The sequence below is a fragment of the Myotis brandtii genome, unplaced genomic scaffold (assembly GCF_000412655.1).
Source record: "Myotis brandtii unplaced genomic scaffold, ASM41265v1 scaffold525, whole genome shotgun sequence".
NCBI classification, from domain to species: Eukaryota; Metazoa; Chordata; class Mammalia; order Chiroptera; family Vespertilionidae; genus Myotis; species Myotis brandtii.
In genome coordinates, this window is record NW_005369915.1 from 1,842,594 (window position 1) to 1,861,838 (window position 19,245).

Consider the following 19,245-nt stretch of genomic DNA (forward strand, 5'->3'; position numbering starts at 1 on the left):
CCCCAACCCCCTGATCGGCCCTGCTCTGTGAGTGACAGGGGGCAGCGCCCCAACCCCCTGATCGGCCCTGCTCTGTGGGTGACAGGGGGTGGCGCTGCAACCTCCCCATCGACCCTGCCTTGAGTGTGACGGGGCGGTGCCCCAACCCCCCAATCGGCCCTGCTCTGAGCCTGACCAGGGGTTGTACTTAGGGATTGGGCCTGCCCTCTGCCACCCGGGAGCAGGCCTAAGCCAGCAGGTCATTATCTCCCGAGGGGTCCCAGACTGCGAGAGGGCACAGGCCGGGCTGGGGGACCCCCCTCCCCCCGCCCCGAGTGCACAAATTTTTGTGCACCGGGCCTCTAGTATATATATAAAAGCCTAAGCGACTGTTACCGGAATAATCGGTCAAACAGTTGCTAAGATGCACACTGACCACCAGGGGGCAGATGCTCAACACAGGAGCTGCCCTCTGGTGGTCAGTGTGCTCCCACAGCCAACCTCCCATGGCCAGCCAACCTCCCACGGCCCTGATTCGGACTGGGCAAGATGCCCCAATCGGCCCTGATCACTGGCCAGGCTGAGGGACCCGCCCGTGCATGAATTCATGTACCGGGCCTCTAGTACAAAATAAATAAAAACCATAGTATTTGCATTCACACTGATCCTTTCACCCAAAGATCTCTAAGCATTCAAATATGTTGTGGCAGGAGCCATGTGTAAATACTTTAAAAAGCATGAATGGTCAAATTAAGCATAACCTATGGAATTATTCTGCAAATATAAGACAAAGCCTAGGAATATGGGTATCAATATAGTAAAGCAGACAGGCACAGGGAACAAAAATGAAATTTGTATCTAAATGAAGGCAATGACATTGTAATGGCAAAATTTGATTTCTAACATTAAGGGATACGATCAATATGAGAAAACAGTGTTAACATTAAAGGATATGATCAATATCAGAAAAGAGAAAATAATGAAACTTAGCAAAAATGATAAGATAAACTAGCAAACAGGAAAGGCAAAAAAGAGTAGAGAAGGTTGGACCTACACACAAAGGGCTTTATTTTGTTTGCAAAAGGCAAACACACACATATCTCCTTGGAAAGAAAGGAAATACATCCCTAATTACAAAAGCAAGCAGTTTGAATGCACACACACACACACACACACACACACACACACACACAATCACACCTGAGATAATTTTATTAGAACTATTATTATAAAAAATATATAAGGCCAATGACCACAAACTAGTCAAATCCCGTAAGAGAAAAGGGGAGAAGTCACTGACTCAAAAAGCATTATGGCTTTAGGAAAGTGAGTAAATAAAAACTAAAGTTACATTTGTTTCATCATACTGAAAAGCTAAATTAGCTACCAAGATTCTAGAAAATGGTACATAATCAAGCTTTCTATAAATAGTACACAGTTTAACTTAAAAACAACTCAAACATCTACTCTGAAATAAAAAAGAAATACTGATCTAATGCTACAAAAGCATTGTGGTGATTTAAGTGAGACAGGAGCAAAGTGCCTCTTTCTCAAGTTCAGCATCCCACTGCTCAGGCCATCTTTGCCTACTTGGGCCCAAACATACCACGTTCTCATGCCTAAATGCCCCAAGCACATGATTATGTCCTTCTTTCTGCCTGGAATGCCTTCTACTGACTCTTGACAAGTCTTACTTTATATAGACTTCTCTAATAGCATTTTCCATTCAAACTAAATATTAACATATAATTTCAGCATATAGGCATTGTGCTACCCTATTGGTAAGTTTTTTAGATGCTAATCATGCTTGAGCTCTCAGGCATTCTTTTCCCCTTCTGCGAATTTCTAGGGCTTAGGGAAAGAACATAATGGTAGAAGTTAAGGCAAGATATACTAAGCTATGATTCTGGAAAAGGTGAGTGGGAATACTGTTTGGTTGGCATTACTTCCCTTACAATTGCTGGAAGCTGAAATTAGTTAAAGCAAGCAATAATTAACATGGTTATATACACTGGTCTCTAGAATCCCTGGCTTCTCAATATCTACCTGTCTAACCTAATTAATAACAGTACCAAATGTTGAGATACAACTTGCGACATAGAACTCTGAGACTTTCTATATGAGGAAAACAGGTAAGACATTTAGGCCTATTAGATAAATTCACCACTTACATATATCCTTAACTTTGGCTCAAGGGTCATAACTTAGAAATACTTTATACTGCTCTATTTTCTTTTAAGATGAAACAACCTTTATTGTAATAAGTTTTATCATAAACCTAACTTAAAATACATAGTTGACAAGTCTTGCTGATAAAAATTACAATGATATAAATGACATAAAAAGACTCAAATGTGAAAAAAGCTGATATTGAGGCTTCTTATTGCTCAACTATATATATAAAAGCCTAAGCGACCATTCCAACAGTTGCTATGACATGCACTGACCACCAGGGGGCAGATGCTCAAAGCAGGAGCTGTCCCCTGGTGGTCAGTGCGCTCCCACAGTCAACATCCTGTGGCCAGCCAACCTCCCGCAGTCCCTCCCCCCAGCCAATTGGCCCTGATTGCCAGCCAGGTGGGGGGGGGGGACCCCACCCATGCACGAATTCGTGCACTGGGCCTCTAGTTCTCTATAAAAGGGCTAAAACTGAATTTGAGAGTACAAATCCCCTAGCTCACCACCCTCAATGCTACCCTCCAACCCCTCCTAGGGCCAATTAAGGCACTCAATAAAAATATATTAAATGAAAAACTAGCTTTTTATGCATTATTTTAAAAGACATTTATGTGGTCACTAAGATCAGAACTAACCATTTTTTAAAATTTTAATATCAAGGGAAAACAAATGTTAAATGCAAAGCCAATAAAGAATTATTTTTGAATACCAAAGGTACAGATTGAAATGACAGCTCTTTAAATTTATAACATACAATTAGTAAAACTAATTGATACATTTCATTCCCTAGAAAATTAATTTTTAAAAATCTCTAAAAGTCTGACTAAAGCTAATTGTGGCTGTGCTTGCCTATAGCATAGTTCTGCTCCACAAAGAGGTGAGGGAAAACATGATCTTTATAACCCAAGTCAATGCCTCTAAGAATTTATCTCTATCATTTTGCTTCTAGCATAAGACTAAGATTAAAAGAGCAGAGTAAAATACTATTGAACTATGCATTTATCATTTGAGCATCACACCCCTCTCAGATGAGTGATTAGACTCCTAAGCTTATTACTTCCAATGGAAACCTGATTCACAGCCCGCTAAAGCTGCTAGCAAGCTGAGTGCCACCATTAGATGTCAACAGCTTGAGTGCCATGAATCATGACTAGACCACAGCCATTTGAGAAGTTTATTTCTGGTTCTGATTTATATTTTAAAGAGATTGCTACCAATAGCTGACTTGTACATACTTTAAAACATTTATATCATGTCTTATCAGGGGGCCTGAAAACTCAAATAGTAGCCAAATAAGTAATATAATGTAAATGGTGAACCAGGTATACAATAAAGAACGGGGTGGGGAGGAGGAACGAATCACTACCACAAAAACAAATAAGGACACTACTAGATTCTGGTACATGGTGCCTTTATGGGGAATCAAAAGTTTTAATTTACCTTTCCTTCCAAGTTCAGCTGCTGCATTTCTTGGTCACTATTTCCTATTCCAATAAATGCACATGGTTGAGATTCTTGTTCAGAACAACCATCCCGCTCCATTTGTTCTTTTTTTTTCTTCCATCCGCTGCCCATAAGATACACACAAGGAGGTGGGCAAAAAAACCTGAAACAATTTGAACAAAAACAATGCAATTCAATTTTAAAAATGCATTTTCTTGTCTGAACATCCCATATAATAAAAGTGCAATATGCAAATTGACCGAACAGCCAAACAGTGAACAACCACCCGGACGACCATCCGGGACCACACTATGACACCCACTGGAGCCAGGCCAGCCAAGGCGGGTGTGATGTGATTGGTCAGGGGCTGGCCATCGCCCCATGATTGCCCCACAGAGAGAGGCCCAGGTCACCAGCCAGCAGGGTGATCAATCAGGGGGGTTCCACAATCACACCAAAGAGGGAGGCCTAGGCCACTAATCAGGGGGCTGCAGTGGGTGGGCGGGACTTCCCTCTGTAAGGGAAGCCCGGGTGCTGGAGAAAAGCCAGTGCTGGCAGTCGGGGGGAGGAAGGCCTACTCTTGCACGAATTTTGTGCATCGGGCCTTTAGTAAGAATATAAAAATCATATTGAACTGCACTAAGTTAGCTCCTAATGAAGCCCTTTATAATGCAAATAGTCACATACGGATACTAGAAGCAAAACTTCCACTAAGACTACATTTGTTCTGGTAAGACTCACCTGTGTAGAGTGATGCACTCAGTTCAGAGTTCTGAACTATTAAAGTTCAGCAAATCTAATGTACTCTAACAAATTACAAAACACAATACACCACACCACAGGATCTGCAATTACTAAATAGGTCTCAAAATGAGGTAGTATTAATTAATGACATTATTGCTATGGATATTACACCTAACTATATCATATAATTAACTTAGAAAATAGAATTAGAACAATGGCCAAAGTAGAGACTTTCAAAATAGCAATAAAACTAGTAGAAGTAAAAGTAAAGTGGATGATCACTGAATTACTATGCCTTAGATATCTTAAACCCACAACACCTGGTGCATGTGGACAAGTGAAAGAATAATACACTGTATCTTTTCAACTCCCAGACTTCCAATACCTTTGTTTCACTAGTTGCCAAAAATCTGTCCTCACAAATTCTTCCCATCTAGAATAACATCCTTATAATCTTCTCTTTAGCAATTAAAAAAATATCTATTTCAAAGCCTAGCTCAAGCCCCATCTTTTACATAGTTCAGATCATCAATCTAGTCCTTATCCTATATAATAAAAGCTAATATGCAAATTGTCTCCTCGACTGGGAGTTCGACCAGGGGGTGGGACCGGCCTGCCAACCGCCCTCAACCCCTCCCCGCAGCCAGTCCAGCCCTATAGCCCCCGATCGAGGCTGGCCGGCCAGACCCCACCCGTGCACAAATTTGTGCACCAGGCCTCTAGTATAGGTTATAATTTGCTTTTGCTCAATTACATATTCTTACTTGTACATACTTTAAAACATTTATGCCATGATTATCAAGGGGCCCGAAACTCAAATAGTAGCCAAATAAGTAATGTAAATGGTGAACCAGGTGTACAATAAGTAAGTAAAAATATCCTTTAATTAGCAAAAGAAAGAGGATCCCTCCCTTCTTTCTTGAACTACTTAGCCCTCATGGTAATTCCCACTTTTTGTACAGTTATGAGTATAGGAAATTTTTCTTAATTCAAGACCACTGTAAGAAAAACAAGAGCTTAAATACAATTATAATTAACTACTGGTGTGTGGCTCTGATGACAAGACAATAGGGCAGTGATGGCGAACCTATGACACGCGTGTCAGAGGTGACACGCAAACTCATTTTTTTGGTTGATTTTTCTTTGTTAAATGGCATTTAAATATATAAAATAAATATCAAAAATGTAAATTTTTGTTTTACTATGGTTGCAAATATCAAAAAATTTCTACATGTGACATGGCACCAGAGTTAAGTTAGGGTTTTTCAAAATGCTGACACGCCGAGCTCAAAAGGTTCGCCATCACTGCAATAGGGAATGGCAAGCCTGTGAGTATATACCAATCACACTGCTGAACTACAGGTATGTGGGCCTAGTGTTGGTCACATCCTTCAATTGTTCAATAGATCCCTGAAATCAAATTTTAGAACGTGGCCACTAAATGCTTTGTAAGCCAACAATATGCAGACTTAAAAAAACTGTACACCTGCATACGTGTGTACATGCATACACAGACACTGCAGACTGGATTTGGCGCTCAGGCCTTCCTACCAGTAGTAATATCACGTTCTTGTTTGCTCCCCTCTCAACACCTATTACAATATTGATTGAATAAAAATATATGATGGCATCCTAGCCAGTTGTCTCAGTGGATAGAGTGTCAGCCTGGGGATTGAAGGGTCCCAGGTTCGATTCTAGTCAAGGGCACATGCCTGGGTTGTGGGCTCGATCCCCAGAGGGGGCCGTGCAGGCGGCAGCCAATCAATGATTCTCTCTCATCGCTGATGTTTCTATATCTCTCTCCTTCTCCCTTCCTCTCTGAAATCAATAAAAATAATATTAAAAAAAATATGTATCTATATGATGGCACCTTCTTTTTGCTCAACTTTCAAAGACTACTTAGAGGCAATCTACATATTGGGCTTATTTAATAATGTTAATTCACCAAATTATTTATTATATCCCTAGTCTGTACCAGGTGCTGCAAAAATAGTAGTTTCAAAATAAAGGACAGAAATTTCTGTCCTGATGCAACTCTCATACTAATAGGAGAGACAAACAATTTTTTAAAAAGGTAAATGAGTAAAATAATGTATATAGTCTGTTAGCTGGTGATAAGTACTGAGAGAGAGAGAGAAAGAAAAAAAAGCAGGAAAGAGGGTAGTTAAAATGTCGAAGACCCAGTGGCTGGGGGAAAGCTTCTGTAGGAAGGTGACCTTGAGTCACAACCTACAGCCATGGGTGTCTGACAAACAGACCAAGTGGCTGGAGTAGGGAAGAAGAGGAGAGAACAACAGATGAAGCCAGAGATAATGGGTAAGTAGATCAAGTAGGCCCTTAGGAGTCAAGCTGAGTAAGGAGGGAAGCCTCTGGAGTTTTCTCATATTTATCTAAACCAGGGGTGGGCAAACTTTTTGACTCGAGGGCCACAATGGGTTCTTAAACTGGACCGGAGGGCCGGAACAAAAGCATGGATGGAGTGTTTGTGTGAACTAATATAAATTCAAAGTAAACATCATTACATAAAAGGGTACGGTCTTTTTTTTTTTTTTAGTTTTATTCATTTCAAACGGGCCGAATCCGGCCCGCGGGCCGTAGTTTGCCCACGGCTGATCTAAACCATCAGAGCAGCTCTCATGCCTGCACACTTTCACAGTGGACACAGAGGTCACAGGCGAGGCAGTGGGCTCAGCTCCAGGTCACTCCAAGGTCAGAGGGATTCCTGAATTAGCTGGGCTAGTTCTGGAGTTAACTCAAGTCCACATCAGGAATCGCTCTGGTCTCTAATGCTGAGAGCTGCCCAATGATTACCATGGCACAGACTCAAACACCTAGCTGGCATACATACTCTCAGGAATATCAATTTTGGAAACTCGTCTCCTATTAGTATTTTACTGAACATTAATGTTAAGACTTCTTAGTAAACTGGTATACCAGCTATAAAATTCAAAGTGTTGTGCTTTAGTATAGCATACCAAATATAGTAGTCAAATCCCATTAAGTTTTCATAAAAAGTACTTATATTTTCCATTTGAAAAATATAAAGAGGGCAAAACCTGTAAAAGACTAGGTAGTACTGGTTCTCTCAGAAGTCCTATGATAAAAGGGCATGAAACTAAAAAATGACAGGAGGCAAGACATTCTTTATCACCCAAAGCACTGACCAAGGTTCTTTACTGAAAGTGCTTTTTCAATCGTAATAAACAAACAGAAAAAGACTCTTAACTGCCTTTGAGCTAGCCTTGTTTTTTTAATCAACTCTACAACTATCCCAAAAAACTGAAGAAAACAGCAAATCCAATATAATCGAAACAGAGATTTCTAAAATGTGATGTCATTTTAAAAATATTTAAAATATCCTAATATTACTACCTCCTAAAAACAGCTAATGAATCATACTTTCATTTCCACAGACTTCAGTAGTAACATAATAAAATAGAAGATAAGTTTATGTACCAAAAAAAGAGGACGGAAATTAAAGGAATGGTGATGTGGGGGGAGGGACCCTAATTAACGATTAAAACACACCTTTCTAATGAGGTGTGAAATACATTTTTAAAATTTGAATAGGTTGTTAATGTGTACCAAAAACTCAGCGAGTAAAAAGTTCGACCATCAGGAGGCCAGCTAACAGAGTTTAACAGCTGCTGTAAAAGGATATCCTATGAAACAATGTGCCTTTATTTTCTAATCTTTCCCAGTAGCTCTAAGCACCTATGACTAACAATGCTTTTTTATGCCACTTGGTGGCGATATAAACACATTTATGATTTTACTCATTTTCTAGTTCAATCCATTTTCATCTTCAGAGAATGATTCAACAACTTTTCTCTCATATCCTGAGATAAGATCTGAAAAATACCTTACAGATTCAAAGAAGTCTTTTTATTCAGCCCAGTATTTAAAATAAGTTAGGTTAGATGAAACCCAAGCACATAATTTACATTATCTGATCACCTTTGCAGAATCATTACCCTTTGATGACTATTCAATTCAAAAGCAACAAACAAAACAAAAAACACCTTGGAACTGTCTGCATGCCATAGTTATCTCAATTAACACATTCTCAGTATGACTTCAGAGTCGTACTCTAATTATCTAAATGGCTTTATTGCCTCAACAGCATCACCATCACCTTCACTACTGCTTAAGTACTTTCCTTGACAAAGTTGAAGGAATGTTAATGTCAAATGGCATCCCCATTTCTTTAATGGAAAATATCCTCTACACAAAATAATCTTTAAAAGTTTATTTTTCAACTTGCAAAGATCTTCTTTCTTCCATGAAAAGGTAAAACTAACTACTAACATAAATGGGATACCGGATGTGCAAAGCAAACAAATTTTGTTATCAGGCACAAAAGTTAGTCTGAACAATTTATAATTATAAGATAGAATTTCCTGACCAAACTTTTCCAGCATCATTCACTCGAGTTATTTTATATGCTAAGAGACTGTGGTCATGTCCCCAGGATACTTCACGCTTTATGCCTTAGCAGCTTTTCAGAAAAGCCCAAATCTAGATCAACAAGCAAGAAGACACATCTTCCTCTTCCCATTGTGCACTCTTCTCAATGAGTAAGGGACCAGACCTCTTCCAGGAAGGCTGGACTGCATGAATGTTTTCTTACTATAAATACTTAAAAAAAAAAAAAGTAATTTTAACTGGTTTCCACCTTTATTGTAAAACTAATACATGTCCACTCGAGAAACATTAGTACAAACATGTAAAAATATAGGAAAGTAGTTACTCTAGGTCTTTTCATCGTTTTTCCCTCATTCTTTGGAGGCTAGAAGCTTAGGCTCTTCAAGCTTTCCTTTGAGTGGTGTTTTAGATTGGCCAGACCATATCCAAACAATAGGAAATAAAGGCAACCACAATAAAAATAAATAACCCTTAAATCAAGATTTTAACTTGATAAGCCACTACAGCTTGTTACTCATATACTTTTAACAGTGACTAATAAACAGGGACGTTATCTGGACTTAGATGTAATTTTTTGAGTAGCTCTGCCCTTCTGTTATTGCCAGTAGGCCTGTTATCCATCATAGCATTAAATGACTTCCTAACTTTTAAAATTCTCACTAAAGATCCTTTTGCATAGTACCTGGCACCTAACAGGTCATCAGAAATAAAGAAATGAGTGAATGAATCCAACTGTACTAAAATGCACTTTCAAAAATCCAGAGAAAGGAAAGCAGCACTGCCTGAATTGGTATCCACACAGTAAATATGTCTAATCTTATTTCCATTAGATCTAGCCCAGCCTCACTCAGCTGATGGTAAAAGGAATAATCCTAGGCAAAGTTTATTTACAAAATGGGTATTCTTTAGGTATCTTAACCTCATCCTCAAGCCCTGTTGTAAATAACCAACACTCAAACACAAAATGGAAGGCTATGGAAATTAGGGCAATAAAAAGTGTGAGACATTTGGAATTATAGACCCAGGAGTTCTAATCCTGGCTACATGGATTTCCAAAGTGAACCTGGTAATTGATTTCTAGTTTACTCACTCACAGAATGGGGATTATAATATACCTACTTATAAGACTATTCTGAGAATTAAAATTTAAAAACACTTGTAAATGCACTTCCAAAACAATGTCCGGCTCAAGACTGGGAAACTGTTTCTTCCCGAGATTCACTGTGAGGTGCAAGACTGGCCTAATTTGAGATTCATCTCAAATAATGAAGGTATTGCCTTGCTAGGTTTTGCTTAGGAAAAATCAAACCAAAACCAAAAAGATAAAAAGAGAAAACACCAAATCCAAAAAGCAGATGATCAGCTATGCACACACACTCAATTTAAATTCTCTTTCTCTCTCTGAATTTCGAGTACCAACTTCATAAAAAAAGGAGCCACTATCTTGCTTTGGTCTTTATGTCCCAAACTGCAGATACCAACTTTTTCCAATATTTACTGTAGATCAGATGATTAGTTTTACTAGTAAAGAAAGATAAAATAATCAGAAATTTAGCAAGCTTGAATGATGATATACAAGAACACTTGGCAGTATGAGTCCTAAATACTGTTTTCACTTGTTCATCCTCTTTGAGGACAAAATTATCATTAAATAGCTTCACCTACTTTTCAGCTCAGATTTAGAGAACTTTAAGGAAGAGACTCCTTAATTTTCTTCCAGCATGTAAATTAACTTAATTATATACTTACATTCACTTCTTATACGTATGTTGATTTTCTTTATCTATGATTCCACCCATTCCTTTCAACCCAACATCCAAACCTGAGTTTTCATTCCTTTTCCCACTTTAGTTTCATATCTTTCTAGCCAATTCAAAAAATCTGTCATCTTCCCCCATAAGCAAGCCTTTCGTCCATGAAATGCTTAATAGAAAAATGCTGTCTGAAAGACAAGACTAGAGAAACTATTAATAAGAAAATTCTAGGAATAAAGTGAAAAAACAAACAACCAAAGTTCACAATCATACATCATAAATACTGAAATTTATAAAATACTGTGACAAGTACTAAACATAAAGATCACTTTGTTTTAACTTAATTTTGGCCAATCTTACTTATAAGTCATTTTTGTAGTACCAACATTTATGTAGTACTAACTCAGCTTTGTTGTTTTTTCTTTTTTTTAAGATTTTTTATTTCTTTGTTTTTTTGTAAAGAGAGGAAATGAGAGGGAGAGGGAGGGAGGGAGGAAGGAAAGAGAGAGAGAAACATCAATCAGCTGCCTCCTGCATGCCCCCAGCCAGGGATCTGCAACAGGGATATGTGCTCTGACTGGATCAAACTGGCAACCTTTTGGTAGAAAGGACAATGCCCAACCAACCAACTGAACAACACTGGCCAGAGCTGTTTTTTCTTAATCTGAACAGGCACAGGGGCAAGGTGGAGAGGACTGGGAGCTCTTTTCTTTATAATCACTCCATAGTTCAATTCAGGGGTTTGTTTAGTCTTTTCCTTTTTAAAATGGTACTCAGGCCCTGGCTGGTTTGGTTCAGTGGATAGAGCGTCAGCCTGCGGACTGAAGGGTCCCTGATTCGATTCCAGTACATGCCCGGGTTGCAGGCTCGATCCCAGTGGGGGGCATGCAGGAGGCAGCCGATCAATGATTCACTCTCATCATTGATGTTTCTATCTCTCCCTCTCCCTTCCTCTCTGAAATCAATAAAAATATATTTTTAAAAATGGTACTCAGGGTCACATCCTATATAATAATCCTATATAATAAAAGCCTAATAAGTGTCCGACTGTTCGTTCAACTGTTCAGTCACTATGACGTGCACTGACCACCAGGGGGCAGATGCTCCGACCAGTAGGTTAGTTTACTGCTGGGGCCCTGGAGCCCTCCTGTGGTCCCTCCCCAGCTGGCCAATCTCCCGCAGGCCTGCCTTGGCCAGCCAGCACCGATTGGCCCCAATCAGGACTGGGCGAGATTGACCGGACACGCCCTGGACGAATCTGTGCACCGGGCCGTTTCAGCCCGATCCCCGCAGGCCAGGCCGAGGGACCCCACCGGTGCACAAATCCATGCACCAGGCCTCTAGTTTATTTATAAAACTAAATTTACCACCAAAAGAAAAGCTACTTTTTTGAACAAGCTAATATATCCCAGAAATACTTATAAAACATCATGAAGCCCCAAAGAAAAATTACAGATTACAGTTTGTAATTATCAGGGATTCAATCAGATGATCTCTACTAAATCTGCCATAACTCACTTTGTTTATCCTTCAATAGAGACAAATCCCTACTTTTCATTTTGTACTTGCAAATAACCCGAGAAACAATTCTTGCATATTAACACATCATTTGCAAATTCATGTGACAGCTACAATCAACTACCCACCAGAAAATAATAATCTTACCTTTTTTCATTTCCATATGACTTCTGTGCAACTTTTGCGTGAAGAATAAGTACTGTTTGATCCCCTCGCTCTTTTAAATAATTTCGCATTGCTTCCCTAAAATAAAACACAAATATTACTATTACAGGGGTGAGGTTTAAAATATTACTAAGCTCTGTAATGAGAAAAATGCTGGTGAGTATATTTTAAATAAGCAAATCTAAAAGCAAAAACATTAAGACAAAACAAACTCATGAACTAAATTTAAAGCCTATTATACAATGGGGGCAATAAATACTGCTCATCTTCAACTTTATACTTTTTTCTTTAAAAGAAGAAACTGTCTTTCATTCTTGGAATTTATGATGTAACTGAGCGAAACCACAATTACAATTCCAGAATCACTATGTACATTGCTAAATTTGGCTTTAAATTGTTCATAAACTTAATGACATGCAATACTTTGTATTTAATTATCTACTTATTAGAATGAGTGTTTTTCAGTGAATACAAAGCCATAACAAATCATTAGGTCATCCAAAGTTGTTATTATGTTCTTAAAATAACAAGCCTTACATAAGGACTAAGAAAGGGATATCTCATGTACATACAAACACACAGTTACTGAATAAATTTTTGGGGGAAAAGTTAATTCTTTCAAGTACAAAGCACTTCAACTACCTATTTATTATGTATAAATATATAAAAAGTTCCATGTGTTAAATATATTTATTTATTCAATTATTTTGCTAAGCAGTATAAAGAACACTAGATCAAATTTATAACTATGAATCAGCAGAATCCCAATTCTGGACATTTGCACACAATACAAAAGTAAAGCAAAGTTGTTTCAAAGACAATAATCAGGAAACAGTTTTAATAAGTTAAATGCTGTTTTACTTATCTATACTAATAAAAGGGTATTATGCTAATTAGACCAGGTCGACCGGACATCTTCTGGACATCTGACTTTCTTCAGGACAAAGCCAGGGTGGTGGGGGCCGAGGCAGAGGCTGTTAGGGGCAATCAGGCCGGCAGGGTAGCAAGCAGTTAGGGGTGATCAGGCCGGCGGGGGAACAAGCAGTTAGCAGTGAGATCAAGCCGACAAGGGGAAGCAAGCAGTTAGGTGAGAGATCAAGGCTGGCACAAGGGAGCAAGCAGTTAGGGGTGAGATCAGGCCGGCGTGGGGGAGCAAGCAGTTAAAGGACGAACAGGCCGGCAGGGGAGGGCAGTTAGGGGGCGATCAGGCCAGCAGGGGAGGGCAGTTGGGGCGATGAGGCCGGCAGGGGAGTGGTTAGGGGGTGATGAGGCCAGCAGACAGAGGCAGTTAGGGGTGATGAGGCCGGCAGGCAGAGGCAGTTAGGGGCAATCAGGCAGGCAGGCAGGCAGGCAGGCAGGCGAGGGGTTAGGAGCCAGCAGTCCCGGATTGTGAGAGGGATGTCCAACTGCCGGTTTAGGCCGTATTCTCTGCAGATGGACATCCCGAGGGGTCCCAGATTGGAGTGGGTGCAGGCTGGGCTAAGGGACATGCCCCCCAATGCACGAATTTTGTGCACCATGAAATTCTATCTAATAGTATCTATCTAATAAAAATTCTATCTTCTAGTATCCTGTCTAATAAAGCGGGAATATGCAAATTGACCATCACACCGTCACAAAGATGGCAGCGCCCACAGCCACAAGATGGCGGTGCCGAGTCCTCTCAGCCCTGCCAGAGTCCCCCAGTCCTTTCAGCCCCGCGGGGTGTGGGGAGGAGTAGGCGCAGCCGGACCCGCCCTCAGCCCCCCAGGGCCAGCCCGAGGTGCAGGCAAACCTCAGATGTCGGCTGCCCAGCCGCCTAGGGCCGGCCCGAGGGACAGGCAAGCCTCAGATGTTGGCTGCTCATCCACCTAGGGCCGGCCCGAGGCGCAGGCAAGCCTTGGATGGCAGCTGCTCAGCCGCCCAGGGCCACCCAAGGCTCAGGTAACCAGGGCCGGCCAAGGCTGGCGCTGCTGGCAGTGGCAGCAGCAGAGGTGTGATGGGGCGTCGCCTTCGCCTGATGGCCGGGTTGCCTCCCACCCCTGAGGGCTCCCAGACTATGAGCAGGCCAGGCTGAGGGACCTCCCCTCCAGTGCATGAATTTTCACGCACTGGGCCGCTAGTTATAAATAAAAGACAAATGTATTAGGATAGTTACACAATAGTAGTACAAATGTGGGGAATTCTAGACTTGTAGCACTTAGAGAAATCATGTGGCCTGGGGCAAATCATTTAACCTCATCCAGATTCAGTTTCCTATCTGATAATAACAGATGATATTGCTAATCTAACACAAAGTGGTTGAGGGGTTTAAAGGAGATAATCTAGAAGACAGTATTTATGTTTAATATTGAGAATTAATCCCTACCCCTTAAAAGGGGCTTTAAAGTTCAGTGAAGACAACAGCTCAGAAAACGAATTGTAATGAAATACATGATCCAAAGAGGTAGGATCAGTAGGGGAATGTCTATGTAAAGGAGGGGAGGGGTGATAAAGGACTACATGCTAGGAAAACTTCTTAGAAGAGGTAATCTCTGAAGTAACAGGAGTAGACAGAACAAGTAAGGCACCCCAGGGTCTGGGAGTAGTATGGAAAAGGTCACGACCAACCCTGCACATTTGAGTACAGTGAGATAGTCAAGCTGAGGAACAAGGCAGCCAAGACAACAAAACAGCAGCAACATTCCTTGAGTGTTTACTAAGTGTCAGGTGCTTAGCTTAACACTTAAATGCATCATTTCATGTAATCCTCAAAATCCAAAAAGGTATGTGTGTCTTGCCCAATGTCTTGCAATTAATAAATGAGAGTCAGAAATTAGAATTTCAAATTCTCTTGTTAAGATACTAACGTAAGCCATGGCCATGAATAAAGCTGATAAGTTGGGAGTCAAATTGTGAAAGGCCTGCCAAATCCCATGAAATCTGACATTTGTAACTTAAATACTCAGTATGAAAGTTTAAGCTAATTCAAATATCACTCTGATAGATGAGAATCAAAATGGTAGCAGTTAAGAAATTTTTTAAAACACCTAGAGAAATACTTAAAATGTTAAAAAAAAATACACAAAAAAACATCTCGTTGAAAATTGAGAAAAGATCATTTACTTTTTTATCTTTACCCCATTGTAGAAAACACCATGAGTGGAACTTGAATTTTTCAATCTACACAAAAGGCAATTAAATGATCTTGAGGATTTTTAAACAATTAATTTTCCTTCTTAGTTAATTCTAGTGGTGGAATAGAGAAAAGATTAGAGAACAGAGAGACAAGACACACTTGAAAAAAGGCTCAAACACTAAGAAAGAAGCAAGAGGTGGTAGTAGAGAAGATAGAAAAGACTTAACAACTCTGTATCTTTTGTTTGGGGAGAAGTGGATATATATTAAGAAGCTGACATGTCAACACTGAAGCGCCCCAGACCTCCACACTGGAAGTATTCAATAGGTTGTTGGAAATACCTGTACTTCCAGAGAGGGGTCTGGGCTGTAAAAGTGGGTTTCACTGGTATATCGTTGGCAAATGAAGCCACAGAAGTGAATGAAATCTCCCAGAATGAAAAAAAGAGGAGGGAAGAACTGACTATGGAAGATAAAATGACTGAATGTCAGTATTAAAGGATCAGCTAATGTTGGAATCCATAAATGATGGTGCAAATTCCACAAACCCTCCCAAGGGTGGGAACAGAGAAAGCATATTCTCGAACAGTGACAGATGAGTCAAGAACAACAAAATGTATAAAATAAATGGAGAACAACTGGTAAGGGGCAGAACTGAAACTGTTTACTAAATGCTATGGAAGCATACAATCTCGAAAGAAAGAGGAGAACAATCGAAAGGTGAGATGCTGCAGAGGTCAAAGTCACTTATAGCAAGAAGTCTAACAAATGCCAGCTAACAGAAAGCCTTACGTGTTATTTATAAAATCAGAGAGGCCACCGTGATGTCTATTTGTAAATACCCTCTAAGAAAGAAGCTGACTATGGAAGGTAAAACGACTGAATGTCAGTATCAAAGGATCAGCCAATGTTGGAATCCATAAATGATGGTGCAAATTCACACGAACACTCCCAAGGGTGGGAACAGAGAGAGCATATTCTCGAACCTGTTGGGTACTGAACAAGAGGTGCAGCCTGGGAAGGATAATGATGGTAAGAGATTTGAGTGTTGCTAAGTCAGGTGGCTAACTATACAGTTCAGTGTGGAATAAGAACAAACAACAAGAGCCAGAAGGCACAGATGTCCAGTCCCTAACATGAAACTTGAAAAGTGATATATGTGAAAAGATCTCACTTAGGTCATAATATAGTGTCCCTTCTACATATTGTTGGTTTCACTTTGAAAATTCGTTAAGACTTTTTGCTTTTATGTTCATAAGGAATACTGGTCTATAGTTTTATTTTCTTGTAATGTCTTTGCTTTTAGTAACATGGCAATACCGTCCTTGCAGAATGAATTGGAAAGTATGTTCTGCTCTCCAATTTTCTGGAATGGTATGTATAGAACTGGCATAATTAATTTTTTAAATGTCTGGTAGAATTCAATAGTGAGATCACCTGAGCCTGTAGTTTTCTTTGTGGGAAGATATATAACTACAAATTCAGTTTCTTTAACTATAGTGCTATTCAGGCTATAAGTTTCTTTTTGAGTAAGCTTTAGTAGTTTGCTGGTTTCAAGGAATTTGTGTTTCTTCAAAAGCTGAATTTACTGGCAGAAAGTTATTCATATTTGCTTGTTATTCTTTAAATATTTGTAGAATTTGCAATGATGTCATCTTTCTCATTTTTGACAGTAGTAATTTGTAAATAATCAGATCTCTATCTGGTATGATTGTCCTGCTTAGAGTTCTTTAACATTTCTTGCAGCTCATGCCTGTTTGTGAATTATTTTTCAGTTTTTATGTCTAAAAAAGTCTTCATTTTGCCTGTGCTGGGTATAGAATCCTAGGTTGCTATGTTTCCCCCCTTGGGAAAACTGTCTTGCTCCACTGTCTTCTTTCTATCTAGCAAGGTTTCAGATGAAAAATCCCATAATCTTTATCTTTGTTTCTCTGTACGTAATTTATCTTTTATCTCTATTGCTTTTAATATTTTCTTTTTATCACCGTCTTTAAGCAATTTCATTATGATGTCCTTCAGCACTTTGTACTTGGGGCTGAGTTTCTTGAAACTATAGTTCATCAAATTTAGAAAAATTTCAGACATTATTTTTTCACATATTCTTTTAGCCATACCCTTCCCCCTTCAATGACTCTAATTAAATGTATTTTATCTACTTGAACATAAACCACAGCTCACTAAGGACCTTTTTTGTTCAGACTTTTTTTCATTTTGGATAGTTTCTATTGCTGTTATCAGGTTCACCAATCTCTTCATCAGCAGTGCATATCTGCAAATTAATCCCAGGAATTTTATCTTTTCATCTTTAGTACTGCGGTTTTCGTCTCTAAAAATTTGATTTGGATCTTCCATGTCCTCTATTTAATTCATTCAATCTCTCCTCTAGCTCAGGGATGCACAGTTAAAGCCTGTGGGTCAAATTCGACCCACTGCCTGTTTTAGAAATAAAAAATTGTACCCTAATATACAGACATATCCACTAGTGTACACATTATCCATGTCTCCTTTTATGCTACAACAGAGTTAAGTAGTTACAAAAGAGGCTGTATGGGCCACATAAAACTAAACTATCGACCATCTGACCCTTTCAAGAAAAACTGTAAATTCCTGATCTATATTAGAAGACAAATATAACTGTTTTATTGCCTCTAATTCTATTATCTGTGTCATTTCTGGGTTGGTTTTGACTGGTTTTTCTCCTCATTATGGTCATATTTTGCTTGCTCTTTGTATGACTGATACGTTTTGACTCAATCAATTTTACCTTTTTGAGTGCTGGGTATTTGTCTATTCCTGTAAATATTCTTGAGCTCTGTTCTGATGCACAGTTAAGTTACTTGGAAAGAGTGTGATTCTTTCAATCTTGTTTTTAAGTTGTTAGGTAAAACCAGAGCAACATGTAGTCTAGGCCTAATTTTGCAGCACTATGGAAGCAAACCCTCCCGAGTACTCTAGTCGATGCACGTGAATTTTAAGATTTTTCCACACTGGTTTCTGGGAACAGGTCCTATTTGTAGTAGTGAGTGAGCTTTAGGAATTCTTCCTTCTAATTCTTTAGGTTGGTTTCCCCCCAACCTTGGGTAGTCTCCTCACACACACGTGCTGATCTATACTCAGCTGAAGATAGAGGGAACCCTCTGCAGATCTCTGGAACTCTGCACAGCACTTTCCTCTCCAGTTCTCTGCCCTGGAAACTCTAGCCACCGTGGCCTCCTCAGAGTCCCAGCTCCATCTCAACTCAAGGTGCTTACTAGGCTCCATCTGGATGCGCCCTCCCTAATCATGTCGTGGAAACTCTCCCCAGGCACTAAGCTGGAGCAATTGTAGAGCTCACCTCATTTGCCTCCTGTCTCTCAGGGATCACCTGTCCTTTCTTGCCTGCCGTCCAATATCTTGAAAACCGCTGTTTCATAAATTTTGTCCAGGTTTTTAGTTGTTTCAGGCCGGAGAGTAATTCCAGTCCCTGTTACTCCATCTTGGCCAGAAGTAGAAGTCCTAAAAGCTACTAAAATTTTCCAAACAGGGAAAATTGCTTAAAGGGTAAATGGAAAGTCATGATAAAGTAGATGGGACCTAACTATATTATTTTATGTATTTAAGGAAAGAAATTTTTCCTCATGTTTATTATCATGGTATTGATTACTATATTTACAGGGTATCCAATTAAGTAACTAATTTATCCATCAAAATATATTTTATTGTTAGGAGTCACTCCAACCTACTGCTGCTGGTAATGAAATAAAAATACTTATCAATCAATTTTTAAATTATCTATACATGTGAATTCAACAATTCCACTGAGTATTTCTTCAAAATATGTAACAATAAGTAACTGAAAATATATTTACACTAGAGGCCCGGTGCACAAAAATTTGTGCACTCGGGAAGGGAGGGGGGTCCCCCAGCCCGGCCTGTGCCCTCTCGCAGTCTGGGACCCCTCGGG

The 19,245-nt window shown here is 39.6% G+C and overlaps 1 protein-coding gene across 5 annotated transcripts in view; it reads right to left on the bottom strand.

Moving 5' to 3' along the window:
- The window catches only part of RBPJ (recombination signal binding protein for immunoglobulin kappa J region), a 115,861-nt gene that overhangs the window by 24,360 nt on the left and 72,256 nt on the right, over nucleotides 1-19,245 (bottom strand). For all 5 annotated transcript variants that reach the window (XM_014548893.1, XM_014548894.1, XM_014548897.1 and 2 more), the window contains 2 exons: nucleotides 12,189-12,284; nucleotides 3,598-3,763 (listed from right to left, as the gene is read on the bottom strand). In XM_014548893.1, coding sequence (XP_014404379.1) covers nucleotides 3,598-3,763; nucleotides 12,189-12,284 — 262 coding nt within the window. The remainder of the gene's footprint in view (nucleotides 1-3,597; nucleotides 3,764-12,188; nucleotides 12,285-19,245) is intronic.